This window comes from Prunus persica, chromosome G3 (genome assembly GCF_000346465.2).
Source record: "Prunus persica cultivar Lovell chromosome G3, Prunus_persica_NCBIv2, whole genome shotgun sequence".
Taxonomy (NCBI): domain Eukaryota; kingdom Viridiplantae; phylum Streptophyta; class Magnoliopsida; order Rosales; family Rosaceae; genus Prunus; species Prunus persica.
The window spans coordinates 11841546-11865177 of NC_034011.1; the positions used below are offsets into that span (position 1 = coordinate 11841546).

Sequence of the window (23632 nt, forward strand, 5' to 3'; positions counted from 1 at the left end):
ACCCAGGATCAGAACATTGGAGTGCTGTAAAGACTGTGTTAAAGTACCTCAGAAAGGCTAAGGATATGTTCCTAGTATATGGAGGAAACCCGGAATTACTAGTGGAATGATATATAGACTCAGATTTCGAATCTGATGTTGATGATCGAAAATCCACTACTGGATATGTGTTCATATTGAATGGAGGGGCAATCAATTGGAGATGTTGCAAGCAAAGCACCACTGCGGACTTCATAATTGAAGCAGAGTGCATAGCTACTTCGAAAGCAGCAAGGGAAGCGATCTGGATGAGGAAGTTCATTACTAAACTTGGTGTGGTTCCAAGCATTGAGTCATCAGTCATTTTATACTGTGACAACAAGGGGGCTATAGCACAAGCCAAGGAACTAATGTCTCATCAAAGATCCAAGCATATTCAGAGGCGCTATCACTTAATCAGGGAATATGTTGTTGGTGGAGATATTAGTGTGCTAAAGATGGCTTCAACAGACAACATAGCAGACCCACTCACAAAGCCTATAAGTAAGCTTCAGCTGAATCAACACATGGAGAAGATGGGTATTAGATACATGTCAGATTGGCTTTAAAGTGCAAGTGGGAGATTGTTAGAAATATGCCCTTAAAGCCAACTAATTATGTAATAGTTAGAGTTAAGGACATCTTTGATAAAAGACATATTAAGTTATCAATAGGCAAGAAAGGTTGTTTTATACATTAAATCATCCTATATTATCTTTCAATATGTAGAACAACCATAGTCCAAGGAAAGAGCTATGTAATGAGATTTCATATATAGAGACTTCTCATCATCCCTAAATCCTAAATATATTCTTGATCATAGGAATATTGATTAGGCGTCAATATTCCGCAAAGACCAGTACACACAGTATTGTCTCTATATATAGGGAATGGCAAGGTCTTAAGTCATTAAATGTGGAGACACATTGATATGTGTGTAGGTGCTTGTAGAAGAACAAGTACACTGAACGCGATCCAACACATGAGTTACAGCATGAAAGTCTTTACTCATATGTCAACCTGGAACTCATAAATTTCAATGGTGCAAACTAATCCTTAGACCTGAGGCATCATAGATGTTTTGTGGCTATGTTGTTAATCTTTGAGGGCATTATACTATCATGCTGAATTAGGCATAGCTTAAAGGTGATCATCAGGATTCTCGATAGAGTCATGGAAGAAAATGAATGCACAACAAGGAATCTCTACTCTCAATAAAGGAGAGAGAATACTCTAAGATATGATTGGTCAAATCTCTGCGCAGAGTAGTGGATAAGACTTGAAAGAAGAAGTCTTCAAATCTTACCAGGATAATCACATAGAAGGAATGATTCACATTAGAATATTGACAATCGGATTCCATGATCTAATCACAACCTCTCATTTGGCTTGGATAACCGTGAGGCGACAACCATGGTTTGTAGATGTCCTAAAAGGTTTTAATTAACCTTTATTAATAGGAAGAATTAAATTGTGAAATTTAATTCGTGTATTATCTCTGAGGAGTTGAGTCAACCCACTATCTTACTAAAGGGAACCTACAGATCTACACACCCAAAGAATGTGATTAGTGGTACAAATGAGGAGAAATGAAATGAGGAGACACAAGTTCATAATCAAATGTCAAAGTCAACGGTGAAAAGTCAACATGTTGACCAGAGCAATTGACCAAAGCCAAATAGTTCGACCAGGTCAATTAAGTAAGACTATAATTATAATTTAATAGTTAAGTTATAATTAAAAGATTAATAATGAAAGGGATTGACATATAAAAATATTGGATTGTGCTTTTAAATATGATTTAAAAGGAAAGGGACAAAATAGCCCAAAAGGCTATTGAGCCCAAGGGATAAGTGGCATAAGATGACCTGAGCCATGGACCAAATGGAGCCCCAAATACCCACCCAATTGCCTTTTGTGTTGTCCTATATAAACTAAGTGTTGGAGAAAACGTAGCAAGGGTTTTTGGTCTCCTACTTGGGTTGATGAGTGATCATCTTTGTATCTCATCTTCCATAAACCAAAAATTGGTCCAATCAAGAAGTAGACTAACATCCATACTTCTTGATCGCCTTCTCTTCATCTCTAGGAGCATTTGGTGTGGTGAGGTAGAGGACTCCAATTTTGGAGCCTTAAGGTGAAGGAGTCAAAATCAAGAGAAACAAAAGGTCTTTCCAACAAAGGTGTTCATTCTTGAGAAATCAAGAAAAGGTCATTAAGGGTAAAAGATCTATTCCGTTTTTCCTTTTTCTATTTGTGTTCAAGGAGACTAGGCTAAGATACTTGGTTTAAAATGAAAAAGGTTTACCTCAACTAGTATAAACAAAATGAATCCGTCATTTAGAATGTTTTTGTTGTATAGGTTGTGGCTAAAGTGCATTTCCTAAGCATTTGATGCATGTTTCCTTCAAATCTTCAGTTAAGTGAGTGGACATGTGTGAAGCATATAAGTGCATTTTCAGCGTTGAAGGCTGGCCCGGGCATGAAGGGGCTCGAGGCCCTATGCCCGGTTGCAGCGGGCTTTGGTAGCCCTAGCAAATGGTAGGGGCTACCAAACCGGGCAAGCCCAAAGACAGATCGAGCCCGAGCTCATGCCCAAGGGCTGATGGTGTCAATTCTACGTTCCACCAACAACTATAAGCCAAGTGGCGCGTCCTGGTGTGTCTAATCCTAATTTCTCCACACCAAATTTTCTTCACTTTCCAAATTTCATTTGTGTAAAAATACAAATGTCCTCTTCCATCGAAGTCGAAGGGTCGTGGACAAACCACAGAAGATGTTTTGTTTTGTAAGTGTTGGGTCCAAGTTGGTCATTGCCAGATCACGAGCAATGAGATGAAGTTCTCTCATATGTGAAGAAAAATTCATGCCGAATTTGTGAAAGATCAGGTTCAACTCGTACGAAAATGGCCTTGGTTAGTCGGTGGAAATTTTGAATAAAGAGTTAGGGAAGTGGAGAGATGCATTGGTAAAAGCGAAGGACAACGTTCGAGGCGGCAAAAATCTTGACAACGAGGTAAATTATTTGTAATTTCCGTTTTTTTAAATTTAATGTCCTATTTTTTGAAATTTTCTTGCATTTCTAATTTTTTTTTTTTCAAATTATAGATTATGCAAACACAAATGTGGTTCGGTGCCATTGGCCAAGGCAAAAAATCTTTCAACAATCACCAATGTTGTGAGGTTGTGAAAAATTGTTCGAGATTCAAAATTATTCCCATGGGTCCGACCGTTGTGTTGAATGAGATGCCGTTCCAATTCACAAGCATCGGATTCGCTGTTGGAGTCCCTAATGAATCAATACTCACCAATCCAAAGGGAACTGAGGCTTATTGGGAGAAAGACAGCCAAGGCCAAGAGAATGAGTAATTCGACCAATGATTGTGCAAAAGTTTTGGAGCAAATTGCTCTGAACGACACAATGAGAATTGAGAGAGACATGAAAAGAGATGTTGATGAGAAGGCAAGAGATGAAGTATTTGCAAGAGAAAGGGAGTATGCACACAAACAAGACATGGACAAAAAGGATTGGAAAACCATGGCTATGGATACGAGCCATATGTCCCCTGAAACAAAGTCATTTTGGAAGCTAAAATAAAGGGATGTTATGAGAAAAAGGTTTTTCCGTGACAATGGACCTACAAACACTGATTGGTTAAATGATGAAAACCATTAGGTTGTATTGAGAACTGTTGGCATTTATTAATTAGTTGTATTGTTTGTCTTTTATTTAATTAGTTGTATTGCTTGTCTTTTATTTAATTAGTTGTATTGCTTGTCTTTTATTTAATTAGTTGTATTTAAAACACTGTATACACCAAAACAAAGCATAATTCATTACAAAACACAAAGAAAGTATAATTCATTACAAAACACAACCAAAGCATAATTCAACACAAATCATAATTAAAAACAAAGCATTAAACTTAACTTCATTGACCGTGATTGTCTCTCAGTGCCCATAAGTGCTCTATCAAGTCAACTTGATGTCGTTTGTGAACATAAGAATATTGCGTTTCTGTATAACGGTCAATCATACGGTTGATGTAACGACCGTCCCTAATCAACAGTTATGCTGCAGTGGTTGCCCATTTGTTCCCACAAGCCGTTCATAAATTCTTGTCAATGTCATATTCATGGGATCAGGTTTGAACACCCCTGGCTCATCATAATCATATTCATCCTCCACAATCATGTTATGGAGGATGATGCATGTCATCATAATGCTTCGAAGCACCTCTTCATCAAACATATTTGCAGGCCCGCTAATGATTGTTCACCGAGATTGGAGGATACCAAAACACCTTTCCACATCTTTCCTATAACCCTCTTGATAGCAGCAAATGATTTTTCCTTCTTCGATTGGGGATGCGGAATTGTTTTGACGAATGTCGTCCACCTTGGGTAAATTCCATCTGCTAGGTAGTACCCACCTGAGTAGACAGTATTATTGATTTCATAGGTGATCTGAGGGGCTTGACCTCTCAACACATCGTTGAACACCGGGGCTTGACCGAGCACGTTGAAGTTGTTCTGAGATCCCGCAACTCCCAAAAAGGCATGCCAAACCTAAGTCTCAGATGATGCAACGACTTCCAAAATTATACTTTTTTTGCCTTTCATATTCCCCTAATTTCCTTGCCAGGCAGTTGGGCAATTCTTCCATTACCAGTGCATACAGTCAATGCTTCCAATCATGCCTGGGAAACCTCGAGCCTCAACTTTTGTAGAAGCCTTTGGAGGTCCCTAGGCATAGGTTTGCTGAGGTAATCCCTCGTGTAAAGAGTTTCGATTGCATCACAGAATCTGACCAAGCTCTCTAGGATAGTGGATTTCCCCATCCTAGCAATCTCATCCATCTGATCTGCCCATGCGCCAAAACGCCAGCATCCGTAAAGAAGTTGTAAGTTTTTGCTTTGGAAGAAGACCCAAAACCCCAATAGCATCATACATCTAAACGAAGTATGCATCATAATTGCAAACATCATGCATGATTTTATTGAACAAATGGGGCTACATTCTATATCGGCCTCAAAAATCAAAACTAGAGTACAACGAATTTGGGATAAAGTAATCATCCAAGAGATTCTTACCCCGAGAATACCTACGTTGGTCCACGTTCAGCCCACGACTAAATTGTGAACCACAGTGGTCTTGGCTTGATTGATGGAGCATACCCATTGCCATGGCAACTTGATCATCATCTTCTTCCTCCTCCCTTTCTTCTTTAGCTCGTTTGCGCCTTTTTTCTTCATTTTCTCTCTCTTGCCTCTCCAACAACCTCTTCGTATAAGACATTGAGAGTAGAATGTGTTTGCTAAAATCTAAAAAATGAAAGGATAGATAGGATATGGTGTGAGAGGTCTGAGTTGAGTTTATGCTTTTATTGAGAGATTTAGAAGATAGAGATGACACGTGGCCCAATTTTACAGGGTGAAAATCTTATCTGAAATATGAGATTTGTATTTTATAATAAATATCGACACGTGGCAAGCGGGAATTTTATCCAAAAATCTTATCTGAAATTTGAGATGTCAATTTTATAATAAATATGGACATGTGACAATCGAAAATCTTATCTGAAATTTTTTTCTAAAATATGAGATGTGAATTTTATAATAAATATTGACACGTAGCAATCGAAAATCTTATCCAAATTAATCATTTAAGTATAAAAAAAATTTTAAAAAATTAAAGTAAATAGTAATTGCCCTTTTGCCATGACAATGGGTGGAAACACAACGTGCCTTTTGCAAAGGCTACCACTATTCATGTGAATAGTAACAGCTCTTGCCTCCCATTGCTCTTTCCCATGGCAAATGGGTGGAAATGCTTTAAGAAGAGGACACCAATTTGAGAGCATTTTTGCTCACCACCCTTAACCAATTGAGTAATGCTACACTTACCACATTTTAATCATATATTTCTATACCACGTGATGTGGCATGTCCATATTATATGTCACATCAATTAAATCAATTAAGTGTATTTTAATTAAGACAATTAGAAAAACAAACACTAGAATAAATCATAAAAGAAAAGAAAATATAAAATAATTTTAATTGATGTGGCTGTCTATCTCAGTTGCCACATTAGATGGTATAAGGATGTGGTATACAAATGTGGTAAGAGTAGCATTATTCTAACAAATTTCAGAGCGTTTTTGCCCACCACTCTTAACTAGAGGTGTACCCTCACCACCATCTTCAAAGAGTGACATATGTCCTATTATTAACCTTAATTAACTTTTATGTGGGAATCAAAAAAATTTAATAAATAAGGGGCCCACAGCCTTCTCTTCCCTTCGAGAAAAACTTTTCTGACATAGTGGTGTCAGGTCAGCATTACAGCTCGGTATCCCAAGACAATGAAATGCTGCCAGCTGTGAATTTTTTAATTTCCATTCCCTCTTCCCTTACCGCTCTCCCTGGCCTGCAATCTTCCTTGATTTTTTCTCCTTTCCCTTACCTTCCGTTCCTTCTGGCCTGCAACCCTCCCTCCTCCTCCTTTTTTTATTTTTCTGGTTTTTTACTTCTATTTACATCTTACCTTGCGTTCTACCTGGCCTGCAACCCTCGTTTTTTTTTTCTAGTCTAAAACCTCAACACTCCACTCCCTTTTTAATCTCAATTCTTAAGTCTCTCTTCCAACTCACAGGGCTGATTAACTGTAAAATTTCAATGGTAGGTGAATTCTCGGCTACTTGAGAATGGGGAAGAAAGCCACAAAAACAAAGCCAATTTCAAAAGTGAATCATTACCCATCAAAATTAACCAAAAAAAAATAGACATAAGAAATATGAGGAGAGAACTACGATTTTGGGGCAAGGGATACTTTTTTTAAAATGAAAAGAAGAAATTACAAACAAAAGCCCCAAAAACAGGGATGGCCAACACAATCAAAATGCAGGAGCAACAATTTGACAGATAATATTTTGTATTTTACTTTTAAGCTTGGGGTTTTGTGTTTTTGGGTTACAAAAAGCTTTGGGTTTTACAACCCAAATTTGTATTCCATAACAAAAGAGGAGAGTGGCAGAGGTATTGCTGAGGAGGGAGAAGAGCTTGGTCTGGATGGAGGGGAGAGAGAATTTAAAGGGGGAGGAGGTTGAAAGTTCAAACGGGAACAAAGGGAAAAAAAATAGGGAAATAACCCTAATGCCACCATTTTTATAATTGTAATTAAAAATACCACCCCTTCCCAATTTTTGTACAACTATCACCTATAAATATAAAATTATTGTCCACTGATTGCAGTTTTTTCACAAGTCCAGAAATTTTGTTCTCTTTTAGCTCACACAGCTCTCTCTCTCTCTGGCACAGCTCTCTTTCTCTTTGGTATCTGTCTATCACAGCTCTCTGCGTCTCTCTTGGCTCTCTCTCTCTAGCACAACTCTCTGTCTCTTTCTTTGCTCTCTTTCTCATAGCGCAACTCTTTCTCTCTCTAGCTTCGTTATGTCTGTTTCTCCCCTATTCGATCTCTTGCTCTCTGTTTGGAATCGCGAACCCCTCCCTTTAGCTATGTCTTCTGAATAGCTGCTTGCAACCTTGAAGCTCTAGTGGATTGCCGACCTCGAAAAGGTAGTGTTGATGGTTATTTTGTTAATATCAGTGGGATTATGTGAAATGGGTTATAGTTTGATTGTTTGGGTTTGTGTTAAATTCATTTTGGCTTTAATTTCTTTGGGTTTTTGTTAATATCAGTGGGATTATGTGAAATGGGTTATAGTTTGATTGTTTGGGTTTGTGTTAAATTCGTTTTGGCTTTAATTTCTTTGGGTTAGGTTTTGTTGAATATTCATGCTCATTCATCTGGGTTTGTACCAATTGCATTTAGATTGGTCTGGATATGTGAATCTTAAAACTTGGGATTTTTCATTTGATGTAGTAGATCTGTATAGTGTGATTCTGATGTGTTACTGGTGTAGTGTTGTTGTGTTCCTCTTATTTTACTGTCGTATTGCTGTTATATTGACATTATATTGCTTCTATATTGCTGTTATATTGCGTTTATATTGCTATTGTATTGTATGGTTATTGTGGGTTATATTGGGTTAATGAAATGTTGTTTTGTCATGGTCAGAAATGGAGACAATTGTTATTCTCGTGTGCTACAATGGAAAATGGGTCACCTCGAAGAAGATGTGCAAATACGAAGGGGGTGACTCAAAAGGCTTAATAGTTCCACGGACTATCAAATTTCCTGAAATGTTGGACCGTGTGCATCAGATTGGTAATACAAACAGCAGGGAAGACAAGGTTTGCTTAAAATTCTCAGTTTTGGTGGCCTCGAATGAGTGGAAGCACATAAAGATTGAGGACGATGATGATGACAATTTTTTTATGAAGTACAATTCCGAGGTAACACCTTCAAAACTAGCTCCCTTACTCGTGAGTATAGAAGATAAAGGACTGACAAATGATGTAGTTCATAGTATGCATATCACGACAGATAGTAGTCGGATGGGTCATTCTTCAGTTGCCATTGTTGAAAGCAATGAAGTAACTTGGAATAATAAAAATGTCATTGACGTGGGAGGTGAAGTAGGGACAGATTTTATGGATATGATTGATTTTAGCGAGGTGGAGGAGATGCATGGTGGTGATAATGGTACTGAAAGAAATGAAGTGTCAGTGTACTCTGCCCCTCCTAATTTGGGCTGCTTGAACACAGCTACCCAGTTGCCAATAATGCGTTTAGGAGGAGAATCTGAACCCACTCGTCAACATTATTGGAGTCAAATGGGTGAACAAAACCGGTACAATGAAGCCGGTGTAAATGATGAAAAAGCATATTTGGACAGCGGGTTTTCACGAAGTGATTGGAATCCGAAAATTACAGTTGGGCAAATTTTCTCTAGTAAGAAAGCATTGTTGACGGAGTTACGGTTCACGGCATTAAGAGGCCACTTTGAATTTAAGGTGCAATTCTCTTGCACTAAGAGGTTGCTTGTGGTTTGTTGTCAATGTCCATGCCCATGACGGGTCCGAGCATCGAGAATTGGAGAATACAGCTTCATGATTGTGAGGTGTACAACTGTCCATGAATGTGATTTGAGGTTCGTAAGTGACAAGCATCGTCAAGCAACAGTAGCACTTGTAGCCATTTCACTTAAAAGGAAGTTGAAGGATTCTCGGACAATATACACACCAAGTGACATTATGAGAGATGTGAAACACAGCTTTGGTTGCACCATCCATTATTCGAAAGCTTGGAAAGCAAGGGAGTTAGCTCTATTGTCCATTAGAGGATTACCGGAGGAGGCATATTATATCCTTCCAGCTTATTGCTATGAATTGGAGCGTATGAATCCCGGCACAAAAACACACATCCAAACTGATGAGAACAATCAATTTGTGTATTTATTTATGGCTGTTGGCGCATGTATTAGAGGGTTCCGTTCTTCTATGCACCCAGTGATAGCCGTGGATGCCACTCATTTAAAATCCAAGTACAAGGGTGTTATGTTTGTAGCAAATGCATTCGATGGTAATCGAAATATATATCCTCTTGCTTTTGGGATCGGGGATTTGGAGACGGATGCATCATGGCATTGGTTTTTCACTAAACTTCATGAAGCCATTGGTGAGTGTCCCAATCTTGTTATTATTTCTGATCGCAAAGTTAGCATAGAGAATGTGTGGAACAAAATTTTTCCAACTGCACAACATGGCATATGCTTTTATCATATGAAGGGGAACATGAAACGCACTTGCAAGTTGAAAAAGCGTGATCACATACTTATGCACTTTGAGCAGGCTGCGAAATCTTATTCCATTGCTGAATTTGATTGTCATTTTCGCAACATCAAGCGAAAGGAACATGTTGCTCAATATCTTGAAGAGGCAGGGTTACATAAGTGGTCTAGAGCTCATATGGATGGACGCCGCTACAATGTAATGACAACAAATATTGTGGAGTCAATCAACTCAGTCCTTAGGTTTGCAAGGATGCTGCCAGTGGTTCATTTGATAGGGGAAATTGTTAATCTCCTTTTGAAATGGTTCACCGAACGTCGTGAGTTGGCTTTGAATTGCACAACAACATTGTGCCCCAATTTCGGAGAGAAGAAGTTGAGGAACATGTTGGAGGATGCTGCAAGGATGAATGTGGTTAAATTAAATAATGCACAGTTTAATGTTTTGGACGGTGATAAGGACGGCCTCGTAGATTTGACGAACAACAATTGTAGCTGTAGAAAGTTTCAGCTTGAGCAGCTACCTTGCAAGCATGTAGTTGCAGTTTGCCGCTTCTTGAAAGTAAATGTATACTCAAAGGCTTCTCGGATTACACTCGGAAAACCTGGATGGATGCTTATTCGGATAGCATCTACCCGGTACAACCTCACGGAATGTGGGATATTCCTGAAGATGTTCGAAGTCGAGTTGTGCTGCCTCCCATGGCAAGGGTCATGCCAGGTAGACGAAAGAAGATAAGAATTCCCTCGCAAGGAGAGGGCACCATTAGAAGAAAGTGCTCAAGGTGCGGTTCCGCAGGCCACAATAAAAGCACCTGTAAAAACAATATTTCATTGCGCAATGTATCTTAGACAATATGATTTGTGTTGCTTTGGTAGGTCATGTAAACTCTACTTTTATTCGTGGTGGGTTTCGTGCTATGTTGAATGGGAATTCTTTTAAATTTGCATAATTTCGGTTGCATTGCTACAGCATGTTGTATTGCTAACAGATTGCTATTATATTGTACGTTTATTGCACTGGTATTGCTTCCAGATTGCTATTATAATTTGAGTGCGAAATTAAAGGGACTGGAATGTAATTCCAAATGGATCCAAAACATTAAAGTTCTTAGAATTCCTTTATTACACAGTTACTGTGATAATCCGACTATACATTCTTTTCTGATTACAAATTCGGCCGATGCATAGGCCAGATGTGGGGCAAATACAAGGTGAAATGTGATGTGTGTTTGACTACATATACTTGTTGAAGGAGCATTACGAATGTCAACCTCAATAGATTGCTCATGTCTTGCCAAGAACACTCTTGAATTTATGCAATGTGCCCAAGCCAGTCCCAAAGCTGGACTCACCCGTCTGCCTGATGTGTCCAGGGACTCCAAGTTTCCCAACCTCACCCCATTCACTCCATCATGTGGCCCAATAAAATCCACCACTTGGTTGGTGACAACCACCGCCAACCCAAACTTATTTGCTAAACCCTTCAATGTCCCAGATATGTTGAAGAACATTTCAGACCGCTGTTTCAAATCTGCCGGTGTTGTCTGATACTGTGATCGGAACAATGCAGCAATGGAATCAATGACAATGAGTTTCACAGTTAGGCGAGTGTGATCAATGGCAATAAATGCTTCTATGTCTCCAAGGACATGGATGAGTTGTTGAGCATCATGAACACCATGAACATATATGTCTTCCAATGGCTCCAACCTTATTAAGTTGGGGTATGATGCATGATAAAGGTTGCCTAGCTGTTGAAATCGACGAAATGGGAAGCTGAATTCTGTGAATATGTAGACGGAGGAGCCCCCTAGTCCGCCATGTGAGGGTGGGAGCTGAGCTCGTACCGTAAGTTGGAGACAAAGCTGCATCTTCCCGGAACCACTCTCCCCTACTAATTCTGTTATGGAGTTGCAGGGTATCCCACCCCCCAAGCAGTGATCTAGTATTGGGCATCCAATGGATAATTTAGGGGTTGAAAGAGGAAGGAGCATGAGGTTTTGGGGATGTCATGTTTGTGTAATTTAGGGGGGGATGTGATGGTGCTACAAGGCATGCATTATATATATATATATATAGAGTTCATTTTGAAGGTCTGTACTGTAGGCTATATGTCTTTTAAGGGATGTATAATTCATCCTTTTTCCAACTTGTAATTACTTTTTTGTTTATTTATTAGTATTTTTTTGGACCAATTAATTTAAAAAACATTCTGATGCAGTACGTACTGTAATAGGATCATATTGTAACTCTATCATCACTCTATTGTACTCTTATTGACATAATATTGCCATTATACGCATGTTTATTGTATAGTTATTGCTGCTATATTGCCACTGAACTGGACACCGATAAACTGTATACGCACAAATACAAAAAGAGGCTTCATCATTCCATAAAATCCTAATTCCAAACTTACATAATACAACAACAGGCCACCCCATCATTACATAATACAAAAATAGGCCGCCTCATAGTTTCATTTTCCTGGTGTTGACAAATTCGAAGTTGCATAGTCTTCAAGTGCGGTGACCACGACCCATGAAATTCATGACCCCGGCCACAGTGATGTTGGCCCAGGATCCTGCCGGATCCACTATTTTTGCAAACTTACGAAAAAGTTCAAATCCGCTTTCCACTTCTTCTTTCTTCAACTTGGCTATTGTTTCTGACTCCTTGAATACCATAATTGCAGTGGCAGGGGCAATTTCAATTTTTGCTTTCATTGCCTTTATATGTAGGAGATGCATGCGAGCATGATAACGAGAGCGAATTGTGCGGTTTTTTATGACACCCCATCTACCTTGGCCCTCCACAATTTTTGAAACTATGTCTGCATGAAGATTTTTCCAAAACATCGTATTGCCTCGACATTGCTGCATGCCATGGACCAAGTCTGCAGGGAGTGAATTAGGTGACTTGGCTTGTGTTTCAGTCTCCCCTCCTTCAGTAATTGAAAGCGTTGGGTTTGGTGTGAGGTTATGGTCCATGGTCTTCGATATTTATTGTAGCCTGGTGTACAACTTAATTGGAAAAAAGGGGACTAAATGCGATGTGAGTGAAATCAGTGGGGAAGGTAATGGCTGCAAGCAGGAGTTAATGTGATGGAAGTTTTCATTTCAAACAGCTGGGTTGATTAATATAGGCAGGTTTTAATGACCCGGAGTAACTCAGAGAGTTATTGGCGGGAGGATTAGGGGGAGTAATTGGCGGGAGGGATTGGCGGGAGTCTTAGGCGGGATAGTATTGGGCGGGAGTTATTAGCCAATTCACTGTATGCCTTTTTGTAATATAGTTGTATGTTGGACCTTCCGAACTTGGTCATTTTCCCATTATTTAATTCAAATAAGGGATTTGCCTATTTGCCTAATTGACCAACTCATTCAAATTGACCAATATGGTTATTGTCTTATTTCTCATTTCAGCAATCTCAATTCGTTTCCATTTTTCCATTATTCATATTTTCCTATTTTCCATGTGTCATCCAATTTTCCAATTTTCCAATTTCTCATTATTTTTGCCTATTTTTGCCTATTCCTTATTTTCCTATTGTGCAATTTCCCAAGTTTCCTTTTGTTATATTTCCAGTTTTCCAATTTTTCAATGTTCCCATTTTCCCATTATGTAATTAAAAAAAGTTGCCTACTTTGCCTAATTCAGAAAGTAAATAAAATTGTCCAATATGGTAATTGTCTTATTTCCCATTTCCAAAATTTCAATTCGGTTCCAATTTTCTTATTTTCCATGTGTCCCTGTTTCCTATTTCCAATTTTCAAATTCAGTTTTTGTCCAATTATCCAATTTTCTTTTTTCCAATTGGATTATTTTCTAAGTTTCTTTCTTTTTCCTTTTTCCAATTTTCCAATTTTTCAATTTGCTAACTTTCCTTTTGTTCTATTTCCAATTTTGCTATTTTCCAAGTTGCCTTATTTCCTAGTTTGCAATTATCCAGTTATCCAATATTCCAAATTTTCAATTATCCAATTTGCGAATTTGCCTATTTTTCAAGTGTCTTTTTTTCCTATTTCCTATTTAGAATTTTCCAATTTTCTTCTTTTCAGAGTTTCCATTTCTTCCTTTTTCCTATTTTCCTATTTTTCAAGTTTCCTTTTGTCCAATTTCCAATTTTCCAATTTTCCAATTACCCAAATTTACAATTTTCCAAGTGTCCTTTTTTCCTTTTTCCTATTTTCCAATTTTCCAATTTTCCAATTTTCTCCAATTTTCCAACTGTCATTTTATCCTATTTCCTAGTTTCCTCTTTCCAATTTTTCCTTTTTCCTATGTCCAATTTTCCAATTTTCCAAATTTCCAAGTTTCCATTTTTTCGTATTTCCGATTTTTCAATTTTCCTTTTGTTCTATTTCCAATTTTCCAAGTTTCCTTATTTCCCATTTTCCAAGTTTTCACTTTTTCAATTGTCCAATTTTCCAATTTCGGTAATTTCCAATATTCTTTTCTGAAATTCGCAATAAATGCTTAGTGACATAGTCCTATTTTGGGTTGAAATCCACAATTTACAATGTCCCATTAAGGTTTGCATTGCAGCTAAGGAGTTAATGGTGTAGTTTGCAATCCCATCAATTGAATGCACCAACTAAACACGCAATATACTTCATAATAGTTCGTACATATAACTGAACCTTCCTATATAGAACTGCAACAGAGGCACCTTCTTAACGGGAAAGGTAATTAGTCTTAGTGCAGCACAAATATTCTCCACTAAAGCTAACCATGTTGTCGTTTACAACTGGAGACTGAATGTAGCTTTATTTGTTTTGTTGCAGGCAACAGCTGTGAATTGTCCCCAGCAATACTTAAAGATGTCGGATGTACGCCCTCCAAATGAGCATGTCAGTTACCCGGGGGACCAGCCGTGGCATGTGCCATTCCCATCTCCACATCGGACTCCCAATCATGATCCCACTTCATCTGGAAGTGAGGCTGAGATCAATGATCCACTTGACCAAATCTCTGCCGTCAAGCACCACCTCCAATATATGTCAAAGGCAATGGATTGGTGGGAGAGTAAGTGCGATATTCATGGCCAAGTTATGGGAAACTTGGCGAACAAGTTGAACAAAGCATACGCAGGAGAGGTGAAGCAAACTCTAAAAGCAAAAAGTCGGAGCAAAGAGTTAGAGTCGTTGAAGTTGAAATTGGAAGAGAGAAAGAAAAATGCCGTCAAAAAATTCACACAATCTGAAGAATATAACCATGAAATGGTTGAATGTTTCAACAACGGCTTCGAAATGTTCCGAGATTATGCTTCGGTCATCTCACCAGACTACAATTGGAGTGAAATTGATGTAGCTGGTGTCTGGCAGGTGCTGAATATGGGTGCTGAAGGAATGGCTCATCATAGCCTCGTGCATGCAGCGAGGAGAAAGGACAAAGACATGGATCTTTTGATGGACCTGTAGTAACGGTGAGTGCTGTTTCAGTTCATCTCACCTGAGTACATGGATCTTTTGTTGCCTTCATTTTCCCTTCGCGAGATAGTATTGTTAAGGTTCGGTGGCGATTTATTTTGCATGGGTGAAATGTTGTCTGTAATGTGTATGTATTGTATGTAGATTGACTTAATATTGTAGTTCTATTGCATGTATATTGCCTTCATATTGCCTGTATATTGTGTAGATAGTGTATGCGTATTGCCACCCTATTGTATCTATAGTGGAATACTATTGCTATCATATTGCCCTTATATTGCTCTAATATTGCCTCTATAGTGCACTTATATTGACCTAATATTGCTGTTATATCGTATGTCAATGGCATGTGGTCTAATAAGTCTCCACTTCATTGAAAGTAATCCTGAATTCAACTATGACGGACACGACAATTGTTATCCATCCTTATATTACCATGAATTGATGTGGACCTTTCAAATGATAGCTGGAGTTGCACATGGAATCATATTCAAAAGGAAAGTAATTCTCTCCCTCAATTAATTGTCCTTCAAAAGAAGGCAGCTATCAAATATTGGGTACAAAAATGCAACATCCACGGTAAATGAATTGGCCACAAACCACATATTACGAAACCAGGATGATTTTTGGCATGCTTCAAAAGAGAAGGGCCAAATACAACAGAAAATAAAATCCATTCAAGCTTGTACAATGGAATGCACAATAACCTTGTTACATGTCCTTCCAACACCAGTGTTTTGCCTACTTTAGAGTCGCAGGAGGAGAGCATATTGCCATTGTGCAATTCGAGGGGCCAGTCAATTTGGAATGGTGGCATAAACATGTTTACTCCACGGATCACCTCTATGGGACAGAGCTTCCTTCTTCTCTTGTCGTCTGTAGGTTTGAACTTCACACTTTTTATGTACATGTATCAGAACTTGTGGCTATTTCTTTATGGCCTTCTAACACTTGTTCTGCCATTCCAAAGTGGGTTGGAGATTTTTTGACCTGAATGACTGAAAAGACTTCAGATGACAGAAACTAGAGATTTTGAAGAAAAAGGGTTATCAAGAACATAAGTCATGCCCACAAAATAAACTAAACATGTTATAAGCTCCACAGTAATTTTTACTTCATCTCCATAAGCAGAATATGAGCGAATAAATACCACGGAGAAATACGAGAAGTGAAAAACAACTCGGCAGTTACTGTGAGATTGTGTACATAAAACTTGGAACAACTAAACCAATTAAAACTAAGCCATCTCATACGTATGCCTACATCAAATAACAGTATATGGTCATCTTGTTTAGAATATTGCAATCAACACTTGGTTGAGACCAACATGCAAAAACAACTAGGTTAAGTACAGATGAAGCCATTGATGAAGGGCAGTTCCAGAATTAAGACCTATGGTAATTTGTAACTGCCACTGAGTCAGTTCATAGTGCCAAATGCATCTACCGGCCACGCACATATGACCAGCGAAAAGTAAAAAAGCAAAGTAAAAAAGAAAAAAGAGGCATGCTATAAATGGGAACCTCAGCAGAAATCATCACATATGCATACAAGCAGATGGGCTCCATTACAATTTCAAGAATGATGTAAATAGTAGATAACAGAGTTCTTATTCAAACCTCAGGAGGTTTGTTGGTTTCATTCCTGGACCTTCAATATCGTCTTGCCCAATAGCATTAGTTGACTTAGTCAAAGTTCCAGACAAACACTCAACCATTTCTTTTAGACCCTGCAAGAAAGTGGCATGACTTAAATTTAATTTTTGGATGGTGCGATGAATTCAGTTGGTTCTTTTTCTGATATGCAACATAACGAAACTACACCAAAGATCAGGCAGATCTGGGAGCATCCATGTAATTATAGATGATAAAAAAAAGCTATACCTTTAACACGGAGTCAGCAACTTCTTTCACAATTTTGTATTCACCTTTACATAAATAAGTAGCAATCAGGGCCTACAAACAAACACATTTTAGCTGTGTAAATTTGATGTCAAATGCAAAGACACACACTTCATCACAAAACCCCAATTTGCAGACAAAAATCTATGAAATTTGGTCCAGTTAAAATAGGAAAAGAATTCCACACTCGGGGTGAAGTAAAACTGAAAGTTAGACTTCACCCACTGATTGATCTGGATCACCAAATGGAAATGAGTACATACGAACTGCGATGAAAAAATGAGAGAGAGCATACCTGACCAGATGCAGCCATTGCATCAGTTAGAAGGGATACAGCCAACCAAACTTGTATACATATCTGATGAGCAGCCATAGCTACTGGACCTTGACGAGCAGCCATTGATGTTCCCAATGTCAAGGTAGTAAGAACAGCAAGAGTTGTTCCAAGAAGAAAACCATCTGTATCATCCCAGAGTTGAAAACAAAAGCAATTAGGGAAAGAACTTTGAAAAGGAAGACAAGAGAGAATTATCTCGAGGTTTAACTAGCATCACAAAGACAAAATGAAACATTAAGAGACATACTGTCCAGATACATGCACTGCTCAATCAGAAAACGAAAAAAGTCAAATATTATGATAGTGTTGATAGTCAAGCAAATAATTGAAGCAGAACACTTGAAAAAAAGGGCTTATATTTTCAGATATATGAGAGGGTAAAAGTTTAAAGAAAAAGAAAAGGAACTGAGCAGATTTTATGTATCCACCAAATTGCAATGATCCCACCTTTGGAGGCAATAGTATAGCTCTCTTATTTAAAAACCAGATCATTAAAAAGGTGACAGTGTATCTGAAAACAGAAATTCCAAAATATGTTCATTTGCGAAGTAAAGCAAAAAAGGAATATTAACAGAAACTGTTTTGAAAATCACATACTGAGATATAACAGTGGAAAGGGTTGCACCAGTTACACCCAAACCAAAATAATACATAAGGATGGGTAATAAAAATGCAGCTAGGAGATTACCAATACCTGCACAAAGCAAAATACATCAATTAACCAGATGGACCACTCAAGCTTAACTAAAGACAAATAGAAACCAACTAGTTGGGGACAAAGTTATAAAAACATTATGCGAGAATAACAGACCAGTAACACACACACACACACACACATAGAGGTGTGTACATGTGTGGTTGTAAGAAAATGGTCTTAGTGAAAGAAACTGTTCTACAGGAATGCGCATAGTTGAGTCCTGTGATATTCAAGAAAAAAGAAAAATCTTGCTTAAAATTCAAAGCCAAGAGCTTGAGAGAAGAAAAAACACAAAACATATGGCTCCCCCCACCCAGACCCACAGAAATTAATAAAATTACACGAAAGTTATACTATCACCTGTTAAGTGACCACACATACACTAGACCTACAAATTGTATAGTAATTATTCACATAAATATGTAAACATGTATGTACACAGTACACACAGAAAACATATGTTTGTATGTTTATGTAAACAAAGATAACAACAGGCATATAACAAATCAGTATGAGCTGTAATTTTAGATCAGGGAACCTACCATTGATATGGCCATCATATTCAGAAACAATCCAGATCCCAAACACAAGGCTACGGCCTCAAAAATCCCAATCCCCACTGATTATAGTAAAGCTGTAGACACTGAAGATAGCTGCTTTCTCTCAGTTACTCCATCAGTACGTTCGGGTTTACCATTAGTAATGTCTCCTAGCCAACCATTTTCTGTACAATGATTAGCCGAATTTAGATTACGAATGGAGAAATTTTAAGTCACCTATGCTCTAATTTAGACATGAACCCTAACCAAAATTGATGTCCAACAGAGATGAGAAAGTAATTAAAAAAAGTTAAACTTCACCTGAAGTAGAAGCTATACTTTCACTCTTTGCAAGATCTTCAGCAACAAAAGATGTAGCAACACTGAGGAGAGGGATATTAAATAGCTTTGATATATAATTGAAGATGTTCATTGAAATACCAGCTGAAGCCAACTCCACAGAACCTATGGAAAAACAAAAAAGCCAAAAACATTGAATAAAAGCTCCAAAGTTCAATGCATTATACAAATATTAGTCGTTCAACTCATTTAAAGGAGTGAAAACATACCCAATCTACCAATGTAAGCAGCCTCCATTAGCTGTGCTAAGGGATCAATGGCCTGACCCAAAATTGCAGGTAAAGAAAGCATCAACAGCTCACGTTTGACATCTGGAGAATATGTTTGACTGATAGGAATGTTGCTCAACGATAGACAGGTACTGAAGAATCATTTACCCAAAACAAGCATAAAATAATGTTTAAGATAGGTATCAAATCTTGTAACCCCCATCACCTAAAACTAATTAAGAGTAATCATAAGAATTTCTGCCACTCACTGAAATAGACAGGACCAAGAATCTGTTAGCAATGTTTCTCATATCAGCTTCATAATGTTTAAGATAGGTATCAAACCAGAGTTTTTACAAAATGATAAATTTCTAACAAATTTGAAAAAATATGAATCTTTGTGCAAGGAAAATGGGCAGTTCAGCGTACGCAGATCAGTATTAAGTAGTTTACGGAAACATAACAGTCCATTCCAGCACTAAGATGCCTATCTTATGTCCAATTATGAAGGGAAAGAAAAATATATCACATATTAGAAGAAATCATATCAAACTAAAGAAAGTAAGAGCATCAATTATTTACAACGAACTAAGTCAAAACTAAATGGAGAAATGTTAACAGAGTTGTATGCTTCAGTAAGTCCAGTAACAGATTCCCAAAACCACAGACAAAAAATGTGAACAATGGCTACAAAAGCATCCATAAAGAGCAACTATATTCATATATGGAGGTGTACAAAATAGTTAACCTTCAAAATCAAAACAGTGTGTGTGCCATGTAAGGCAATTAGCCACTGCTTCTAGACTGTACAATATTACACCTCACCATAATATCTAAACCAACTAGCTCTAGCAAAAAGGCGGGATGACCATATGAAGTACCCCCACCAAAGCATCTACGTCTGCATGTTCATATGAAGGAGTTCCTGACATAAGTTATGAGCAAAGTGAATTCCCAAGTCATAAGTCCATAGTGAGGTGAATTCACGGACATTAAGACATTTACCTCATAAATATGCCTCCCCCCTTAAACCCTCAATTGCAAGCTTCGGTCGGTAATATTTGATCTTTAAAGGGTCAACTTTATCCACCGAAATCCCAGCACTAAGATGCTCGATGAATTTGACGGTCATGATTCCGCAAGACGTACTGTCAGGCCAATAAGTTGGGAAATTAGAACTGCAGTTATGTAAAATTTGGATAAACTACACTAAATTGACAAAGCTTACCCATCTCGTTGTTGTGGAAGACCTGCAATGCTGCAAACTGAGAATGGCGTAAACCTCGACATCTGCAGCCCCTTTTGCTTAACCTCTTCAACCTCAGAATCTTCATAAAAGTGCATCTCGTACAGCACTCGTGCTAGTGTATCGCGTACAGCACTCGTGCTAGTGTATCGCTAATAGGGTGCAACAGTGTAACCAGCCTCAAAGATTTGGTATACGCAACATAGGAGTCATACACAGTTGCAGTATGTCTGACGAAATCAATTTCGACTGCAACCCAGTGGGACCCTCGAAGATTATATGGAAAATAGACCTTCCGGACTTTTGTCCAAGCTTGGCCATACCCGTGCTGCCACGTACCGCGCACATAGTGATGTATATTCTTAAGCTTGTTAGGTGGAAGGTCAATGGTGTTTGAAGCAGCTGCCTTCTTCGCTCCACGTTTCTTCGTAGTCGGTTTCAACGGCTCTAGAAATTGCTGCATAAATTGAAATGGAGGCATATTAGAAAATCACAACCGAAAGCAAATGAACCAGTGAATGTAACATGGTAACATGTTTACCTGCAAGCAATAAACTGCCGTTGTCCAGTCAGTTCCAAATACCAACGGATAAGAGAGTTGCCTTTTCCGGATAAGAAAGGTTGCCATGTCCAGGTGCTGAAAGTTGACATATATACTATGAGCACAATTTCATACAACTCTACAATTAAAAAAGGTGGGAAAACAATTGAATTATTGTAATAAAGTAGAGCTTGGTGTATTCTTACCCTTGAGCTAACCCATTCCGTGTCATCGATAAGTTTGTAGAAAAAATTTGCGCCCACTGAAAATGATTCCAACTGCACCTCCGCACTACAAAAAGCAAACTTGCAACGATCATCTCATAATTCCGACAAAAATACATAAGTATATTAAAGCAAACTCTACATTTTTTCATTAGTCTATGACTACATACTAGAATATGATGAAGATTGGATTTCAAAGGTAAAGAATCCTAACCTGATATTGTTTTTTCAGGCAGTGCAAAACTCTATTACTGCCTTCACATCTTCAATGGGCACGGGTTTTGTTGGATCAAAATATGGCGGGGTTGCAATCGCAGCCGACACACTCATCGTCCTCTTCTTCCTTAAAGGATTAGTAAATGGGCTCAACAATGTCTGCGCCGGGCACTTCTGTCTGCACCATTTACCTTCCACTTCCTTTTTTTCAACAGTCGAACTCCCTTCTTCATCACCAGCCATACTAACTGTGGGTAGACTTGGAGGATTCATTGGACCTCTCGATGGCATACTCTGAATCTTTTTCCAATCTTCCAACAAAAACAACACTCTTTGGCAGATTTCGTCACACCCGGCCACATCTTCCGGGGTAGGCAGCTTCTCGGATTGTGCCTGCTCAGCTGCTTCATGCACTTCTAAGTCAGCAACTGAAGCAGTCATTGCTGCCTCTTCGACTACCATGGCTGCGGAAGGTTCGGCTCCATCAGCGGGGACTTGTGTTTCCATTACTGCCGGTTCTGTAGGCGGACTAACATACTCATGTGGAGGCGAGAAGTCATTGGCTGCTCCTTCATTCATATGAGGACTACCGAGGTCCTCATGTCCTTCCCCACCTTCATTCACCCCACGATTTCGTATTTTTAGTTGCTCTATCTCCACCTAAAAATAATGCTCCATTGAAGCCAGGGTGTTGCGGAAATCCTCCACACACTTTTTATTTTTTTCAAATTCTCTTTCAACTTTCAATGACTCCTTCCGTACCATGTCTTCCAACTGATGCACTCTGTTGCGAAGCGCTCGATTTGATATGGCAACTTTGGCCAATTCATCCTTTGTCCTTTGAAAGTCACGCTTCAAAGTACGTAACTCAGTGGACACGACTGTACCCTGCATTCAATTATAACGCAAGTGTTACAATATTTCCAAATTATATTGCAACAATACAGCAGCTTTTTTCCTATTGTATTATGACGTATATCTTGGAAACAAAATTAATGCTTGCCTTAGAAGACGACGGAAGGCTAGCAGTTTCGTCAATGTCCTCATCTTTTTCTTCTACAGAGGCAGAAGTGCCGGTTTTTTGTTCAGCGTCATCGCCCAACAAGTCAAAAAGTTCTTCAGTGTCGTCAGCATTGTCACCCCAAGTCCAATACGGCTGCTGCTTGTCCATTACAGATGGCCGGAGAAGCTGCACATCAACCTGCAATTTACATATACAATATACATATCAATAAACTAATTATATTATATTTTCATATCCCTAACATTATCATTAAAAACTGAACTAACCTCAAGGTTCTCGAATACTTGGCTCATTAGCTCATAAAAACGCGGCGAACTATTGCTCCTCCAATGTAGTAAACGAGGGATGTACGCATTATCTTCGTGCACCACCAAATGTAGTGCAGCCAACGCTGGAAATACCTCATACGCCCAAATCTGGTTTGAGGAATAAAAGGTCCGTCATTGTAAACAAATGCAATTTAACTTCAACATCAATGGACATTTGCTCACCTGAAGTGCATAGGCAAAACCTTTGAGGTGGTACTCTCTTGGTCTACCAGTTGCCGTTGTTGTTGGTTTCTTTCCAGATTTTTTTTTTTTTTTTGCAGTTTTTGTGGGCACTTTCACTCGCTGGTAATCTGCACAAAGTGCCCTCAGCAGTGACGCATTTGTCTTCGCATAACACACAGCACCCCATGGATACTTCCCAAAGTCTTCAAGGTCTTCCGCCAACTTCAAATATCGCATGTCAATGTGGACATGTTTTTCACTGCCCAACAGCACAAACACAGTAAAGTATACGAATCCGAGCTTCAATACATCGTCCACATCATCGCATTCGAGGAAGGCCTTTTCTAATTCCAACAGGTTCACAGTTTTATCATTGGCAAAGTACTTCCGTTTCAATGAGCAGTTCTCATTAGTGGGAATCGGAATAAAGGGAAGGTTTCCAAACCTTAGCCCTGTCACGATGCAAAATTGCTGCGCCGTGAATTGGATGACCTTATTGCCAACAATGAATTTGATCCCGTTCAGTTGGGAAACTGTCTTGGGATCAGCTTTCCTGAGCAGCAAGCCGTGGACAATTGGAGAAGTCCACTTGAGGTCCTCAATCCGTAGGAGATGACCAAAACAACTCTGTTCAAACATTTGCAGCTGCTGTTCAGTGAATTTCTCCTTTATCGTAGTGATTGCGGTCTTCGTATGG

The 23632-nt window shown here is 38.7% G+C and overlaps 2 protein-coding genes, 2 long non-coding RNA genes and 1 pseudogene across 4 annotated transcripts; 2 read left to right on the forward strand and 3 right to left on the reverse strand.

Annotated features, from left to right (window-relative positions):
• Positions 7512-8184, forward strand: LOC109948292. Its single transcript, XR_002270931.1, has 2 exons — positions 7512-7598; positions 8101-8184. It is a non-coding gene; the product is annotated as an uncharacterized LOC109948292 (long non-coding RNA).
• Positions 9036-10454, forward strand: LOC109948022. The gene has a single exon (XM_020559920.1). The coding sequence runs from the start codon at positions 9036-9038 to the stop codon at positions 10452-10454; it is 1419 nt and encodes a 472-aa protein (XP_020415509.1).
• Positions 10496-11589, reverse strand: LOC109948023 (DNA repair protein XRCC3 homolog). The gene is made up of 2 exons (XM_020559921.1): positions 10962-11589; positions 10496-10530 (listed from the first exon to the last, which is right to left on the reverse strand). Exons 1-2 carry the CDS (start codon positions 11587-11589, stop codon positions 10496-10498), a joined length of 663 nt encoding a protein of 220 aa, XP_020415510.1.
• LOC109948195 lies at positions 15872-17496 on the reverse strand. The gene is made up of 3 exons (XR_002270806.1): positions 17347-17496; positions 17034-17105; positions 15872-16106 (listed from the first exon to the last, which is right to left on the reverse strand). It is a non-coding gene; the product is annotated as an uncharacterized LOC109948195 (long non-coding RNA).
• Positions 18468-19353, reverse strand: LOC18780530 (annotated as a pseudogene).